An 18,973-nucleotide genomic window follows, 5' to 3' on the forward strand; every position below is an offset into this window, starting at 1 on the left:
TTGTAAATTTAGTTTAGCTCTATTTAAATTATGTTAAAGTTAGGGGGTGTTAGGTTTACGTTAGGGTTAGGTTAGGTTTAGGGGTTAATAGTTTAATTTAGGTTGTTGCGATGTGGGGGGCTGGTGGTTTAGGGGGTAATAGGTTTATTTAGTGGTAGTGATGTGGGAGGCCAGAGGTTTAGGGGTTAATGACTTTAGTATAGTGGCGGCCATATCGGTAGCAGCAGATTAGGGGTTAATATATTTATTTAGGTGGCGGCGATATCAGGAGCGGCAGATTAGGGGTTAATAACATTATGTAGGTGGCGGCAATGGCGGTCGGGGGCAGATTAGGGGTGTTTAGACATGGGGGTTTATGCTAGTGTGTTAGGTTTAAACGTTATTTTTTTCCCCGTAGACATCAATGGGGCTGCTTTACAGAGCTTTTCATTCCGCAATCGCAGGTGTTAGACTTTTTTCTGACACTTTCTCCCCATTGATGTCTATGCGGAAAGCGTGCACGAGCATGTCAAAACAGCGCTTGTTTTTGGTGCGGTATGGAGCTTAAAAGCCCCATATCGCACGCACATGCTGGAATTTTAAAAACTTGTAATGGCTGCGCTATAGGGGCTTAAATAACGCAACTTTTCTTGCATTCGTTAATTTCCCAATAGTGCTCAAAACTTGTAATCTAGCTGTAGTTTAGGACTAAAACAAATGGACTCTCTCATACAAAAATGGAAAAAAGTATTTCCGTAGATATCTTTTAAAGACATCCAATTAAGCTTTAATTTAGTTAAGAAAACGCTTGTAAAGAGTCTCAAATAAAATTACCTAATATGACCTATATTACACCATATAGAATTTCCAAATGGTACAAGATTGAGAATTTGTGTCCTAGATGCAATTCTAAGCAGCCAGATATGATACATTGTTTTCCCAGTGCCCAAAAATACGCCAATTTTGGCAAAAACATAATTTATGCTTACCAGATAATTCCTTTCCTTCCTGGCAGGGAGAGTCCACGACTTCATTCCTTACTGTTGGGAAATACAACACCTGGTCATCAGGAGGAGTCAAAGACACCCCAGCCAAATTCTTAAATATACCTCCCACTTCCCCTATCCCCCAGTCATTCTGCCGAGAGAACAAGGAAAAGTAGGAGAAACATCAGGGTATAAAAGGTGCCAGAAGAAAAAAATATAAAAAGGGAGCCGCCCATCAAAAAAATAAATTACAGACGGGGTCGTGGACTCTCCCTGCCAGGAAGGAAAGGAATTTATCTGGTAAGCATAAATTATCTTTTCCTTCCATAAGGCAGGTAGAGTCCACGACTTAATTCCTTACTGTTGGGAAAACTATACCCAAGCTCCAGAGGACACTGAATGAATAACGGGAGGGAACAGAAAAAAGAGGCGGACCGTATTCTGAGAGCACCACAGCCTGCAGCCAAAGCAAACACATCAAACTTGTAACATTTAGAAAAAGTGTGTAAGGAAGACCAGCCGCCTTACAAATCTGATCCGTTGAGGCTTTGTTCTTAAAAAGCCCAAGAGGAAGCCACTGCTCTAGTGGAATGAGCCGTTATCCTCTCAGGAGGCTGTTGTCCTGCCGTCTCATAAGCGAAGCGGATGACACTCCTCAACCAGAAAGATAGAGAAGTTGTAGTAGCCTTCTGCCCCTTACGCTTCCCCGTATAGATGACAAACAAAAAGGAAGATTGTCTGAATTGCTTAGTAGCCTGAAGATAGAACTTCAAGGCACGAACCACATCGAGATTGTGAAGCAAACATTCCTTTGCTGAAGAAGGATTAGGACACAAGGATGGAACAACAATTTCTAGATTAATGTTACAATTCAACACCACCTTAGGGAGGAACCCTAATTTAGTGCGTAAAACCACCTTATTAGCATGAAAAAACCAGATAAGGGGGATCACCTTGCAAAGCAGAAATCTCAGAAACTCTGTGCGCAGAGGCAATAGCCAACAAAAAAGAACCTTCCAAGATAAAAATTTAATGGTCAACAGTATGCATAGGCTCAAACGGAGCCTGCTGCAAAACACTAAGAACAAGATTGAGGCTCCAAGGCGGAGCCCCAGATCTTAAAACACGGGTCTGATCCTAGCCAGAGCCTTAACAAAGGACTTTAATCCGGAAGCTCAGACAATCTTTTGTGCAGTAAACACCGACAGGGCTGATATCTGTCCCTTCAGGGAACTAGCAGATAGTGAGTGATGTGAGCCACCACACGAAGGAGAAGCGGTAATGGAGGAAAAATATATATAAATCTGAACCTCCATGGTACTGATAGGGCATCTTTCAATTCCGCCTGAAGATCCCTTGACCTCGACCCCTACCTGGGTAGCTTGGTATTGAGGCGGGAGGCCATGAGATCCATCTCCGGCATCCCCCACTCACTGCATATCTCTGCAAACACCTCAGGGTGAAGAAACCACTCCCCTGTGTGAATGATTGCCTGCTGAGGAAGTCTGCTTCCCAGTTGTCCACACCCAGAATGTGGATCACTGGCAGCGTACATTTGTGAGTCTCCGCTCACTCTAGTATCTGAGATACGTCTCTCATCACAAATGATATAGGCAACTAAGGTTATATTGTCTGATTGGAATCTGATAAACTGGGACGAACCTAGAAGGGGCCAAGCCTTCAAGGCATTGAAGATTACCCAGAGTTCCCAAAATATTGATCAGAAGGGAGGGCTCCTCCTGAGTCCACAGACCTTGTGCCTTCTTGGCACCCCAAACGGTTCCCCAGCCGGGCTTGAGTCCATAGTCACAATCTCCCAGGACGGTCTCTAAAAGCACGTGCCTTAGGACAGATGATCTGGACAGAGCCACCAGGAGAGCGAGTCTCTCGACAGGCTGTCCAGCACAATCTGTTTAGACAGATCTGAATGGTCGCTGTTCCAATTGCGATGCATAGTTGTAAGGGTCTGAGATGGAATCTGGCAAAAGGAATAATGTCCATGCAGGACACCATGAGTCCGATTACCTCCATACACTGAGCCACTGAGGGTCTCGAGGAGGCCTGGAGAGCAAGACATGCAGAAGTTAGCTTGCAGCGTCTGATCTGTGAGGAATATTATCATGGATATGGAGTCTATTATAGTTCTCAGGAAATTCACCCTTGTACTTGAAGTAAGAGAACTCTTTTCCAAGTTATCTTCCATCCATGTGATTTAAGAAGACTGAGAAGGGACTCTGTACAGGCACCATTTTTTATTGTCTAGCAGAAGAACATTCAAAGATATCGTCCAGGTAAGGTGCTACTGCAATACCTTGTGTTCTGGCAACGGCTAGAAGAGCCCCCAGAACCTTTGTAAATATCCTTGTCGCAGTAGCTAGGCCAAACGGAAGAGCTATGAACTGAAAGTGCTGGGTCCAGAAAAGCAAACCTCAGAAACTGAAAATGTTCCCTGTGAATAGGAACATGAAGGTATGCATCCTTCAGGTTTATTGTGGTCATAAACTGTCCTTCCTGAACCAGAGGAAGGATTGACTGTATAGTCTCCATCTTGAAAGAGGGAACACTCAGAAACTTGTTTAGGCACTTTAGGTCCAGAATTGGATGAAAAGTTCCCTCCTTCTTTGGAACCATGAAAAGGTTTGAATAAAAACCCCAAACCTCTTTCTGCTGTAGGTACCGGAACAATTACTCCTAGAGAGAGGAGAGATCCCGTATGCAAACCTAAGAAGGTAGCCCTATTTTCTGGTCTTGTTGAAAGACTGGAGAGAAGGAATCTGCCCCTGGATGAGACTTGAATCCTATCCTGTATCCTTGAGATACAACCTCCAGGGACCCAAGGATCCTGTACATCCTGGAACCAAGCGTCTGAAAAAAGATGGTCTGCCCCTTACTCGATCCGTTCCAGATCGCGGGCCCGCCCCTTCATGCCAATTTGTTCTCGGCGGGCTTCTTAGTCTATTTGGACTTATTCCAAGATTGAGTGACTTCCAAGTACTCTTGGGGTGCTCGAACTTGGAAGAGGACTGCTGTCGTTGCAACTTGTCAGCAAGAAAGGAATGAAAATTAGACAGATGCTGTCCCATAGGCCTATTCTTTTTATTTTATGGTAGGAAGGCACCTTTCCCTCCGATAACCATAGAGATAATAAAGTCCAGCCCTGGACTGAATAAAATCTTCCCCTTGAATGGAAGAGAAAGGAGTCTGGATTAGAAGTCATATCCGCAGACCAGAGAGCCTGGGGAGCTAGAACCGCAAAGTCAGCAGCCTTTGGATTTATGTGAAATAATCTGCATATTCGCGAAGGATAGTTAGCAATTCTCAGTGCCTTAATTCTCTCTGAATATCCTTGAGGGGAGTCTCCACCTCAATGAGCTCCGAAAGAGTGTAGTACCAATAGGTAGCTGCTCCAGCAACCATGGCTACAGCTGCCCGCCGGTATTGAAATAAAAACCCTGTATGTTGAAAACATCTTCCTCAGAAAAGTTTCCATTTTTTTATCCATGGGCTCTCTAAAAGAAGCTTTGATTACGGCTTTGAGCCGAAACGTGTCAGCTGTTTGAATGCTGACCTCCAACTATTGTCTCGGCCTTGTTTACCAGGTGTTTTTACACAGTTTATAATAAAGTGGTATTTTTAATATACCCTCTGGCTGGTGCTCCTTACTTTCTGCTATTTTCTCTAAAAGAAGAAATATCCTCCAAAGGGATAGTAGTATGCTTAGCCAGCATGGAGATAGTGCCATCCACCTTCGGGATGGAGCCCCACAAATCGAATGAGAGTCAGGGACCAGGAATCATTTTTTAAAGTAGACGAGGGGGAAAAAGAAGTTCCTTCTCTTTCCCATTTGTTACTAATAATGTTCGCAATCTTAACTGGCACAGGAAAAGTCAGAGGGACCTTCCTATCTTCGTAAACCCTTCCAATTTAGGGATTTTAGGCTCTTTAGGGAGTGTAGTCTCTGGAACCTGTAGAGTAGACAGAACTTACTTTAATAAAAAACGCAGATGCTCAATTTTAAATCTAAAAGAGGGTTTCCTCCACTGAAGGAGGTTTAGTAACTGAAGTCTCCGACTCAGAAAGTTCACCCTCTGCAGCTACAGAGGTTAACTCATCCTCAGATAGCTGGGATATAGTAGCTCAATCCGACAAATATTTAGATGACTCTAGGTCAGGAGAACTATGTTTAACCTTTCTCTGCGTTTGTTAGAGCGAGGTAAGGCACTCAGGGCCGCGGACACCGCTGATTGTAACTGCGCGGTAAAGTATGTTGGAAAAAAAAAACACCAGATGGAGATTAGTTGAGCCACGGGGGAAACTGCATGTGGAGTGGGTAATGTAGAAAGGGTAATAATTTCTCAGGACCCAGATTCCTGAGAAGTAGACGGCCCAGAAGGGCTAATAGCGCTAATGAGTATTAGCAGGCTTGTCTCCCTTCTTAGACTTTAGAACAGGGTTTAGGCAAATGGAACAAAATTGAGCAGGCAGAAAAACCACAGCCCTCCCTCACAATATAAACAGGAATTATTAATCAGTACAGAAGGAGTGGAACCATCTAATGTAGTATCAGAGTCCTCCAAAGGCTGTGTATATACCCACAGAAGGACAATAAAAAAGGAACGCTTTTATTTAAAAAACGGCACCCTTAATATTCCCAACGGCTGGGGCACTCACCACCTCCTAGACCCAGACAGCTAACAGTGAAAATGCTCTCCTCAGGAGTGATGTCTGCAGCAGGATCTTAGGAAATAAAAGAGACCACACCCGGTACGTAAGACAGGACTTCCCCTGCTATGAAAAAGGGCGCCAAGCTAATTATGAGCTGAGCAACACTTAAAAACGAAAGTGAAACCTATTTGTTCCAAGCAAAAAACACACAGCCTATGATCCTAAAAAAACTCTCACATTAAGCAGATATAAGTCCCAAAACTGATCAAATTAATCTCCCTGAAGGAGATATTAACCCTTGATCCTATCGAGGTGTAAAGGAGCCACAACTGTGACCCTGTATAGCGTTTTAAAATGTATATATAAAAAATGGTCTAACCCTCCAAGATCCATGCTGTAGAACAGGCACAGCCTCTCAAGTGTGACAGTCTTGCAGCAGCGCTTCTTACATGGACTTGAGTGTGTAGCAGCAAGTAGTGAAACTCATCAACACTGATTGGTCAGGAGCTGTTAGCGACAGTCTAGATGGGTTTGCAGAGAAACTTTCCCTGCATTTTCAGACTCTAACTTTCATCAATACTCTCACTGAGAGGTTGACATGATTGCGTAAAACTCCAGTCCTTTCTCGAAGGGAACATACCCATACAGGACTATCCAAATCTTCTGACACTTCTCTGCCACCTCCTATAGTAAAGGCAAAGAATTGGCTGGGGATAGGGAAAGTGGGAGGGATGTCTGGGGGTGTCTTTGCCTCCTCCTGGTGGCCAGCTGTTGTATTTCCCAACAGTAAGGAATTAAGTATTGGTCTCTCCTTGCCTTATGGAAGGAAAAGTTAATTTCTGGCTCAACACATTTTAGACCGTCAGATTAGTCTAATGCCTCAAACAAATCTTTTTTTTTTTTTTTTTTAAGCCAGATAAGATGCTGGAGAACATCCCTGTGCTTAAAGGGACACTGAACCCACTTTTTTTTCTTTCATGATTCAGATAGAGCATGCAATTTTAAGCAACTTTCTAATTTACTCCTATTATCACATTTTCTTCATTCTCTTGCTATATTTATTTGAAATGCAAGAATGTAAGTTAGATGCCGGCCCATTTTTGGTTAACAACCTGGGTTGTTCTTGCTGATTGGTGGATACATTCACCCAAACAATAAACAATTGCTGTCCAGAGTCCCAAAAAATCTTAGATGCCTTCTTTTCAAATAAAGAAAGCAAGAGAACGATGAAAAAATTGATAATAGGAGTAAATTAGAAAGTTGCTTAAAATTGCATGCTCTAAAAATTTGACCCAAGTGATTCGACATTTTCGCCAATCTGCTTATTTTCAATTGGGTATACTGAGTGATAGATTTCCAGCAAATGGTCTACATACTTAATTTTTTGTGTGTTGTTGCCCCCCATCACTCCAGTGATTGAGTAGTTAGTACGTTACTCCGGGTCATTTTGAAGCGATAAGCTTAAATGTTGACTTGAACAGAATTGTCCTTATTGACTTTTTTGTTGTTGTTGTTGTTATTGTTCCTTTTTTTCCCCCTCCTCCTCGTATAAGAAGGAGTAAATTTATTTGAAACACATGTACAAATGTATCAGGTTATTTGTTTTTTTCTTTATGTATAATTGTTTTTTTTTTCAATTGTTTTCTTATTGACTTATCTTATAAATAAGAATAAAAAAAAGATATTTAAAAAAAAAACAACATAATCCATAAGTAGTAATGTATTTATTTAATTTGTATCCCTATATCTACTAGTGCATCTAAATTTGAAGCAATACTTTGCACCAAATTTGGAGCAATAATATTGTTTGATTTCAAAAGAGTATACATTTTAATAAAGTTCTAATTTACTCCTATTATCAAATTTTCTTCAATCTCTTGCATATCTTTATTTGAAAGGCAAGAATGTAAGTTTAGATGACGCCCATTGTTGGTGAACAACCTGGGTTGTTCTTGCTGATTGGTGGATACATTCACCCAAACAATAAACAATTGCAGTCCAGAGTCCTGAACCAAAAAGAAAGACTTAGATGCCTTTTTTTCAAATTAAAGATAGCAAGAGAACAATGAAAAATTGATAATAGAGTAAAATTAGAAAGTTGCTTAAAATTGCATGCTCTATCTGAATCACAAAAGAAAAAAAATTTGGGTTCAGTGTCCCTTAACACAGCAGTTATAATAGGTCGTATTCTTATACTTGAAAATTCGAAAGCTAAAGAATGCCCCGAACTTCACATTATTTACTAAAAGAATCGAGACACAAGTGATACTAGAACAAATTAATTTGTTACCTTTTGATGACAAATACATAGAACATTTTTTTTTTGTAAATGGCTTAAAGGGACACTGAAACACAATTTTTTTCTTTCATGGTTTCAGAAAGAGCATTAAGTTTTAAGCAACTTTCTAATTTACTCCATTATCAGTTTTTCTTCATTCTCTTGCTATCTTTATTTGAAAGAAGATGGTAAGTTTGAATCGGCCCATTTTTGGTTAAACAACCTGGGTTGTTCTTGCTGATTGGTGGATTAATGCAATAAATCAATAAACAAGTGCTGTCCCGAGTGCTGAACCAAAAATTGCCCTGGTCCCTTGGCTTAGATGTCTTATTTATCAAATATAATATAGCAAGAGAACGGAAAAAAAATGATAATAGGAGTTAAATTAGAAAGTTGCTTAAAATTGCATGCTCTATCTGAATCATGAAAGAAAAACTTTGGTTTTAGTGTCCTTTAAGGTCATTTGTGCAATGCAGATAGAAAAACAGACCCAAGTGATTCGACATTTTTGCCAATTTGCTTATTTTCAATTAGGTATACTGAGTGATGGATTTCCAGCAACATGGTCTACTTAATTGTGGCCCCTTTCCGCTTTTTTGTGTGTCGCCCCCCCCCCATCACTTCCAGTGATTGAGATGTTAGTACGTACTCTCCGGGTCATTTGAAGCGATAAGCTTAAAGTGAATGTCAAGTCACGTTCACCCACTCTTCCTCATCTTGTTAATTACCTAAAATAAACGTAGTTTAATCATCATTTTTTTATAATTTAAGACTAAAACCATAATCGAAGGATTTATAAAACCTACTTCGCTTACTTTCTTCCTCCGCCCGCCATCTTGTCCCTTGTAACTAATGTAGCGCTCGTTCACATGTAAGCGCATGCGCAAACAATTCCGAACACCTAACGCATGCGCAATGTCTAGCTACCTGTCAACCGCGGTCCGCGTATCCCCAATAAAGTGTTTAACCCCTAAACCGCCGCTCAAGGACCCCGCTGCTACCTAATAAAGTTATTAACCCCTAAACCCCCGCCATCTAACTTAGCTACCCCGCCCGCCATCTACCCCCATCTACCGCGCCGCCATCTACCCCATCTACATCTACCCCATCTACCCCCCGACATCTACCCCATCTACCCCGCCGCCATCTACCGCGCGCCAATCTACCCCATCTACCCCGCCGACATCTACCCCCATCTACCCACCGACATCTACCCCATCTACCCCCGCCGACATCTACCCCATCTACCCCGCCCGACATCTAACCCATCTACCCCGCCGACATCTACCCAGCCGCATCTATTTTAAAAATATTAACCCCTAATTTAATCCCCCTACACCGCCGCCAGCTATAACTATATTAACCCTAATTATATTAGGGTTAATAAGGTTATTATATTATATATATCTATATATTATATATATCTATTAAGTATAATAACCCTATCTAACTCTAACATCCCTAACTAAACTCTTATTAAAATAAATATAATATTAATATTATTAATGAAAATATTCCTATTTAAATCTAAATACTTACCTATAAAATAAACCCTAAGATAGCTACAATGTAATTAATAAATTAAATTGTATCGATTTTAGGGTTTATATTTATTTTACAGGCAACTTTGTATTTATTTTAACTAGGTACAATAGCTATTAAATAGTTATTTAATCGCTACCTAGTTAAAATAATTACCAATGTACCTGTAAAATAAATCCTAACCTAAGTTACAAATACACCTACACTATCAATAAATTAAATAAACTACAAATATCTAAACTAAAATACAATAAATGAAACTAAACTAAATTACAAAAAAAAACAAACACTAAATTACAAAAAATAAAAAAATTACAAGATTTTTAAGCTAATTACACCTATTCTAAGCCCCCTAATAAAATAATAAAGCCCCCCAAAATAAAAAAAAATTCCCTGCCCTATTCTAAATTAAAAAAGATCAAAGCTCTTTTACCTTACCAGCCCTTAAAAGGGCTTTTTGCGGGGCATGCCCCAAAGAATTCAGCTCTTTTGCCTGTAAAGATAAACACAATACCACCCCCCAACATTACAACCCACCACCCACATACCCCTATTCTAAACCCACCCAAACCCCCCTTAAATAAACCTAACACTACCCCCCTGAAGATCTCCCTACCTTGTATTCACCCAGCCGGGCAGAACTCTTCATCCGATCCGGGCGATGTCTTCAATCAAGCTGCAGAGAGTCTTCTTCCATCCGGTGATGTCTTCAAGCAAAGCGGCATCTTCAATCTTCTTTCTTCGCTCCTCCGCCGCGGAGCATCCTCCGGCACGAAGACTGAACGCGGAATGAGGTACCTTTAAATGACATCATCCAAGATGGCGTCCGTCGAATTCCGATTGGCTGATAGGATTCTATCAGCCAATCGGAATTAAGGTAGAAAAATCTGATTGGTTGATTGAATCAGCCAATCAGATTCAAGTTCAATCCGATTGGCTGATTGGTTCAGCCAATCGGATTGAACTTGAATCTGATTGGCTGATTCAATCAACCAATCAGATTTTTATACCTTAATTCCGATTGGCTGATAGAATCCTATCAGCCAATCGGAATTCGACGGACGTCATCTTGGATGACGTCATTTAAAGGTACTTCATTCGTCGGGAAGTCGTCGTGCCGGACGGATGTTCCACGGCGGAGGAGCGGAGAAAGAAGATTGAAGATGCCGCTTTGCTTGAAGACATCACCGGATGGAAGAAGACTTCTCTGCAGCTTGATTGAAGACATCGCCCGGAGTGGATGAAGAGTTCTGCTCGGCTGGGTGAATACAAGGTAGGGAGATCTTCAGGGGGGTAGTGTGAGGTTTATTTAAGGGGGGTTTGGGTGGGTTTAGAATAGGGGTATGTGGGTGGTGGGTTGTAATGTTGGGGGGTGGTATTGTGTTTATCTTTACAGGCAAAAGAGCTGAATTCTTTGGGGCATGCCCCGCAAAAAGCCCATTTAAGGGCTGGTAAGGTAAAAGAGCTTTTAACTTGTTTTAATTTAGAATAGGGCAGGGAAATTTTTTTATTTTGGGGCGCTTTATTATTTTATTAGGGGGCTTAGAATAGGTGTAATTAGCTTAAAAATCTTGTAATTTTTTTATTATTTTTTGTAAATTAGGGTTTGTTTTTGTAATTTATTTTAGATTATTTTATTGTATTTTAGTTTAGATATTTGTAGTTTATTTAATTTATTGATAGTGTAGGTGTATTTGTAACTTAGTTTAGGATTTATTTTACTGGTAAATTGGTAATTATTTTAACTAGGTAGCTATTAAATAGTTATTAACTATTTAATAGCTATTGTACCTAGTTAAAATAAATACCAAGTTACCTGTAAAATAAATATAAACCCTAAAATAGCTACAATGTAATTATTAATTACATTGTAGCTATCTTAGGGTTTATTTTATAGGTAAGTATTTAGCTTTAAATAGGAATATTTTCATTAATAATATTTATATTATATTTATATTAATAAGAGTTTAGTTAGGGATGTTAGAGTTAGATAGGGTTATTATACTTAATATTTAGATAATATAATAACGATATTAACTATATTAACCCTAATATAATTAGGGTTAATATAGTTAATATATATATAATATAATAACTATATTAACCCTAATATAATTAGGGTTAATATAGTTAATATAGCTGGCGGCGGTGTAGGGGGATTAAATTAGGGGTTAATACATTTATTATAGGTAGGGCCGGTGTAGGGGGATTAGATTAGGGGGTAATACATTTATTATAGGTAGGGCCGGTGTAGGGGGATTTCGATTAGATGCAAAAGAGCAGTTTACTTTGTGACAAAGCCCCACCAAAAGCCCTTTTAAGGGCTGGTAAAAGAGCTGAATTCTTTGGGGCATGCCCCGCAAAAAGCCCTTTTAAGGGCTGGCAATAGAGCAGTTTACTTTGGGGTAATGCCACGCAAAAAGCCCTTTTCAGGGCTATTTGTAGGGTTAGACTTGGGTTTAGTGGTAGAGATAGTTTATTATTTTAGGGGTTAAATAATTTAATATAGGTGGCGGCGTGGTAGGGGGATTAGATTAGGGGGTTAATTAATTTAATATAGGTGGCGGCGGGGTAGGGGGATTAAATTAGGGGTTAATAATTTTAAAATAGATGGCGGCGGGGTAGGAGCTCACATTAGTGGGTAGGTAAGGTAGATGTCGGCGGTGTAAGGGGCTCACTTTAGTGGGTAGGTAAGGTAGATGTCGGTGGTGTAAGGGGCTCAATTTAGGGGGTAGTTTAATATTGTTGGGGGGATCACATTAGGGGGTAGTTAATGTAGATGGCAGCGGGGTCCGGGAGCGGCGGTTTAGGGGTTAAATACTTTATTAGGGATTGCGGCGGGGGATCGCGGTTGACGGGTAGATAGACATTGCGCATGCGTTAGGTGTTAGGTTTATTTTGTAGCTAGTTTAGGGAGTTACGAGGCTCCAATAGACAGCGTAAGGCTTACTACGGCTGCTTTTTGTGGCGAGGTGAAAATGGAGTAAGATTTCTCCATTTTCGCCACGTAAGTCCTTACGCTGTATATTGGATACCAAACTGCGCTGGTTTGGTATACCTGCCTATGGCCCAAAAAACTATGGGCGACGGCAGAAATATACGAGCGTAACTTCTAGGTTACGCTCGTATATAAGATACCAAACCAGCGCAAATTTCAGTGTCGCCGGCATTGAATACTATCATTGATAGCTAGTCATTGAATGCAACGATTGACGCCTGCGCTTTAGGCATAACATTTTTTGTGTCACGCAGGCGCAAATCGATTGTATGGGGAATGGTGCGCATGCGCAATTGGTCCGGCAATCGGGAACGCGCATTTGAAGTAATAAAGGCATTATCCGGAAATACATGGAGGGCGGAGCTAGGAACGGCCGGGAATGTAAATATAAAGTGTATTTATAAGTATAATATATATAAAAATAAAATTAAAAAAAGTTGCGATCATACTATATATTAGATAAGGAATAGAATACAGGCTGCAAAAAACAAAAACTTTACATTCACTTTAAATGTTGACTTTTTTGTTGTTATTGTTGTTGCTTTTTCTTTTTAGCTCCTCTCGTATAAGGAGTAGTACATTTATAAATAAGAATAAAAAAGATATTTTTTTTAAAAACAACATAATCCATAATTAGTAATGTATTTATTTAATTTGTATCCCTATATCTACTAGTGCATCAAATTTGGAGCAATAAAATTGTTTGATTTCGAAAGAGTATACAATTTTAATAAAGTTTCTAATTTACTTTTATTATCTAATATGCTTCATTGTCTTGCAGCATCGGACATAACCTTTCTGTGTTTTAAGACTCCCATTGATTTCTATGGCATTCGGCAGCCTCAAGGGTGAACGCTAGGTATTTTGCGTCGGAATGGACGTGAGCGTACCTCTTGAATGGTTGATAAATTGGCAAGAGGGTCAAATGGAGTAGAATGTGACAGCGGATGATCAGTATTCCGCTCGAATAACACAAGCATTGATCTGCGTCGGATTGATATCGCAGAAGCATTTCACACATTTCAACATTTGACAATCTTGACACTTTGTTAACTACGGTGGATCAAATTTGCGTCTAATTTGACGTGGACTTCCAGCGCATTATCAGTTGAATCTTTGATAAATCGGCCCCATAGTGTGTACTCTGCAAAAATGTTTTTGCTGTGCATGGCGCAAGAGTTCGGATTTGGTCTGAAGTTACTAAAGGTGGCAACCCTAATCGATATAAAAGTATTATTTGCTATTACACAATATATTTTGTTTATATTTGTATTACATTTCCACTTTACATACAGTTCTTTATAAACCATGGGTGTTTTAATATGAGTGCAATCATGTAATTATAAACAGATCACTAATCCAGCATGACAGTTCCGGGGGAATTACTAAAAAGTTACAGTATTCCTTTTGAGAAAAATCTCTCAAAATCTTATGTTTTGCTACAGGGATGACTCACGATAATATGATGTTCCTCTCCAAAACCTTATGAATCAACACCATATACAAATATAAGGATTGGAAGAATGTTTCTTTTGAATCATAAGTGAAATTTTGTTATTGACATTTTCCAGAATTTTGTAGAACTAAACAAATGAATCATACTCACGTCTTTTGGGAGAAGGGCATAAGCTTTCAATTTTGCCCAAACTTCTTGTTTGAAAGTTTTATCAGGAAAAACCTCTGTGACTAATCCCAGGTCACATGCTTCACGTGCTGTCACCATCTTGTTGAAAACAAGCATCTCTGTGGCCTAAAGGGTAATGAACCATTTTATTTCATTTTTTTTATATAGCAAACAGTTTATGTAGGCTTTATGTTAAATACCTGTATATATTGTATTTGTAATTTGACTAGATGAACTAATTCATACAGCATCTCTTCTAAAGCAACTTATGATATTCTCATATTTTCTCATGGTAAAAAGCAAATGAATTGCAATGGGGGTCAATAAAAGGCTTTTTTTTTTACTTTTCAGTACTTTTTTTCATGTAAAACATTTTCTAATGCTTAATATATATATTTATTTATTTTAAAAAAGATAGAGATTCTTACTCTATACATATTTAAGATATGGTGCAGTGGCTTTCATGTACCTTTTATGATGTAATGCAGTGGTATTAACACATTGTATCTTTAAAATCTAATGCATATGGCAGTAATCCACTACACTATACACCTTTAACATCTGATGCAGTGGTCTTTACTCTATTCAACTTTAATGTCTGATGCAGTGGTCTTTACTCTATGCACCTTTAATATCACATGATGCAGTGGTCTTTACTCTATGCACCTTTAGCATCTGATGCAGTGGTCTTTATGCACCTTTAACATCTGATGCAGTGGTCTTTATGCACATTTAGCATCTGATGCAGTGGTCTTTATGCACCTTTAATGTCTGATGCAGTGGTCTTTATGCACCTTTAATGTCTGATGCAGTGGTCTTTACTCTATGCACATTTAGCATCTGATGCAGTGGTCTTTATGCACCTTTAATATCTGATATAGTGGTCTTTACTATATGCACCTGTAACCCCTTCCTGTAGGTACTTATTTCTTACATTGGAACAAAGTTCTGATGTAAACAAATAAGTAAAACATTTAAATCACACGATTGTACATGCGATTGCGTGATTTCAATGATGGGATCAGGTCAGGGGGGAGTGCCTATGACGCTAGGCACGCCCTCCAGCCCGCGATCCCAGTTAGGAAGCAGAATGGCGAGGACATTCCAATGGCACTGAAGCCCAGCGCGGATAGCACGACATGGAACACCCTAATGGCGGTAAGGGTGTTAAAGTTTGATGCAGTGGTCTTTACTAACTTTTAACATCTGATGCAGTGATACTAATGCACCTTTAACATTTGATGCAGTAGTATTTATGAACCTTTAGGGCCAGATTACGAGTGGAGCGCAAAATTGTGCTTTCGCAAGCGCGATATTTGCGCTGCACTTGTAAAACCAGCACACGCATACCTAAGTTTATTCTTCCACAAAGGATACCAGAAGGATTAAGCATATTTGATAACAGAAATAAAATGCAAAAAGTAAACTTGTAACAAAACAAGTATACAATAAATATAATGTGTTTAAAATGTGCACAAAGAATATGTCAAAAAGAAGTCCAGAAGTGTATTTTTATCTTCTTATTGCCACTTGATAAAACCTCCAAGAAAGAAAGAAAGTAGCAATTGTGAAGTCCTGTGGGTGTGAAATGGAAAAGGGCCAAACCCTCGTATTCAAGAGCTCTCAGTAAAATAGCCCAAAATAATATCCTCTTAGTTGAAGGTGAATCAGAACCTTGATATCAGGTAAGTAAAAACATTGATTAATAAAAAGGCAATATACAATCACGTGGGTTTACTAAAGTACTGTCTGTATACATAAGACACAGCCGCACTCGGCTTCTTTAGTTAGCAAGTATTTTATTTCTAAGGATAGTCCGCACCCTCCTAGTGACATAGTTCTTAGACAAAAGTTTTGCCTTTTTCACAAATGCTACTTTCTTTTGTTATTGGAGGTTTAATGAAGCGCCAAAAAGAAAATAAGAAACATAATTTATGTAAGAAACTTACCTGATAAATTAATTTCTTTCATATTAGCAAGAGTCCATGAGCTAGTGACGTATGGGATATACATTCCTACCAGGAGGGGCAAAGTTTCCCAAACCTCAAAATGCCTATAAATACACCCCTCACCACACCCACAAATCAGTTTAACGCATAGCCAAGAAGTGGGGTGATAAAAAAAAAGTGTGAAAGCATAAAAAAAAATAAGGAATTGGAATAATTGTGCTTTATACAAAAATATCATAACCACCACAAAAAAGGGTGGGCCTCATGGACTCTTGCTAATATGAAAGAAATGAATTTATTTATCAGGTAAGTTCTTACATAAATTATGTTTTCTTTCATGTAATTAGCAAGAGTCCATGAGCTAGTGACGTATGGGATAATGAATACCCAAGATGTGGATCTTCCACGCAAGAGTCACTAGAGAGGGAGGGATAAAATAAAGACAGCCAATTCCGCTGAAAATAATCCACACCCAAAACAAAGTTTAAATCTTATAATGAAAAAAACTGAAATTATAAGCAGAAGAATCAAACTGAAACCACTGCCTGAAGTACTTTTCTACCAAAAAATGCTTCAGAAGAAGAAAACACATCAAAATGGTAGAATTTAGTAAAAGTATGCAAAGAAGACCAAGTTGCTGCTTTGCAAATCTGATCAACCGAAGCTTCATTCCTAAACGCCCAGGAAGTAGAAACTGACCTAGTAGAATGAGCTGTAATCCTTTGAGGCGGAGTTTTACCCGACTCGACATAAGCATGATGAATCAAAGACTTTAACCAAGACGCCAAAGAAATGGCAGAGGCCTTCTGACCTTTCCTAGAACCGGAAAAGATAACAAATAGACTAGAAGCCTTTCGGAAATTTTTAGTAGCTTCAACATAATATTTCAAAGCTCTAACTACATCCAAAGAATGCAACAATCTTTCCTTTGAATTCTTAGGATTAGGACACAATGAAGGAACCACAATTTCTCTACTAATGTTGTTAGAATTCACAACCTTAGGTAAAAATTTAAAAGAAGTTCGCAACACCGCCTTATCCTGATGAAAAATCAGAAAAGGAGACTCACAAGAAAGAGCAGATAATTCAGAAACTCTTCTAGCAGAAGAGATGGCCAAAAGAAACAAAACTTTCCAAGAAAGTAATTTAATGTCCAGCGAATGCATAGGTTCAAACGGAGGAGCTTGAAGAGCCCCCAGAACCAAATTCAAACTCCAAGGAGGAGAAATTGACTTAATAACAGGTTTTATACGAACCAAAGCTTGTACAAAACAATGAATATCAGGAAGACTAGCAATCTTTCTGTGGAAAAGAACAGAAAGAGCAGAGATTTGTCCTTTCAAGGAACTTGCAGACAAACCTTTATCCAAACCATCCTGAATAAACTGTAAAATTCTAGGAATTCTAAAAGAATGCCAAGAAAAATGATGAGAAAAACACCAAGAAATGTAAATCTTCCAGACTCGATAATATATATTCCTAGATACAGATTTACGAGCCTGTAACATAGTATTAATTACAGAGTCAGAGAAACCTCTATGACTGAGAATCAAGCGTTCAATCTCCATACCTTCAAATTTAAGGATTTGAGATCCTGATGGAAAAAGGGCCTTGCGATAGAAGGTCTGGTCTTAATGGAAGAGTCCACGGTTGGCAAGTGGCCATCCGGACAAGATCCGCATACCAAAACCTGTGAGGCCATGCTGGAGCCACCAGCAGAACAAACGAGCACTCCTTTAGAATCTTGGAAATCACTCTTGGAAGGAGAACTAGAGGCGGAAAGATATAGGCAGGATGATACTTCCAAGGAAGTGACAATGCATCCACTGCCTCCGCCTGAGGATCCCTGGATCTGGACAGATACCTGGGAAGTTTCTTGTTTAGATGAGAAGCCATCAGATCTATTTCTGGAAGTTCCCACGTTTGAACAATCTGAAGAAATACCTCTGGGGAAAGAGACCATTCGCCCGGATGTAACGTTTGGCGACTGAGATAATCCGCTTCCCAATTGTCTATACCTGGGATATGAACCGCAGAAATTAGACAGGAGCTGGATTCCGCCCAAATAAGTATTCAAGATAGTTCTTTCATAGACAGAAGACTGTGAGTCCCTCCTTGATGATTGACATATGCCACGGTTGTGAAATTGTCCGTCTGAAAACAAATGAACGACTCTCTCTTTAGAAGAGGCCATGACTGAAGAGCTCTGAAAATTGCACGGAGTTCCAAAATGTTGATTGGTAATCTCACCTCCTGAGATTCCCAAACTCCTTGTGCTGTCAGAGACCCCCAAACAGCTCCCCAACCTGTCAGACTTGCATCTGTTGAAATCACAGTCGGAAGAACAAAAGAAGCCCCCTCAACTAAACGATGGTGGTCTGTCCACCACGTCAGAGAGTGTCGTACAATCGGTTTTAAAGATATTAATTGAGATATCTTTGTATAATCCCTGCACCACTGGTTCAGCATACAGAGCTGAAGAGGTCGCATGTGAAAACGAGCAAAGGGGATTGCGTCCGATGCAGCAGTCACAAGACCTAGAATTTCCATGCATAAGGCTACCGAAGGGAATGATTGAGACTGAAGGTTTCGACAAGCTGAAACCAATTTTAGACGTCTCTTGTCGTTCAGAGACAGAGTCATGGACACTGAATCTATCTGGAAACCTAAAAAGGTTACCCTTGTCTGAGGAATCAATGAACTTTTTGGTAAATTGATCCTCCAACCATGTTCTCGAAGAAACAATACAAGTCGATTCGTATGAGATTCTGCTAAATGTGAAGACTGAGCAAGTACCAAGATATCGTCCAAATAAGGAAATACCACAATACCCTGTTCTCTGATTACAGACAGAAGGGCACCGAGAACCTTTGTAAAAATCCTTGGAGCTGTTGCTAGGCCAAACGGCAGAGCCACAAACTGGTAATGCTTGTCTAGGAAAGAGAATCTCAG

General features: G+C 39.5%; 1 protein-coding gene across 2 annotated transcripts in view; it reads right to left on the reverse strand.

The window, feature by feature from the left end:
- The window catches only part of LOC128659472 (enoyl-CoA delta isomerase 2), a 167,179-nt gene that overhangs the window by 40,916 nt on the left and 107,290 nt on the right, over nt 1–18,973 (reverse strand). For both annotated transcript variants that reach the window (XR_008402398.1, XM_053713095.1), the window contains exon 7: nt 14,055–14,198. Coding sequence is in view for 1 of the 2 variants with exons in the window: in XM_053713095.1 (XP_053569070.1) it covers nt 14,055–14,198 (144 nt within the window). In the remaining variant the exon portion in view is untranslated. The remainder of the gene's footprint in view (nt 1–14,054; nt 14,199–18,973) is intronic.

This window comes from Bombina bombina, chromosome 5 (genome assembly GCF_027579735.1).
Source record: "Bombina bombina isolate aBomBom1 chromosome 5, aBomBom1.pri, whole genome shotgun sequence".
NCBI lineage: Eukaryota > Metazoa > Chordata > Amphibia > Anura > Bombinatoridae > Bombina > Bombina bombina.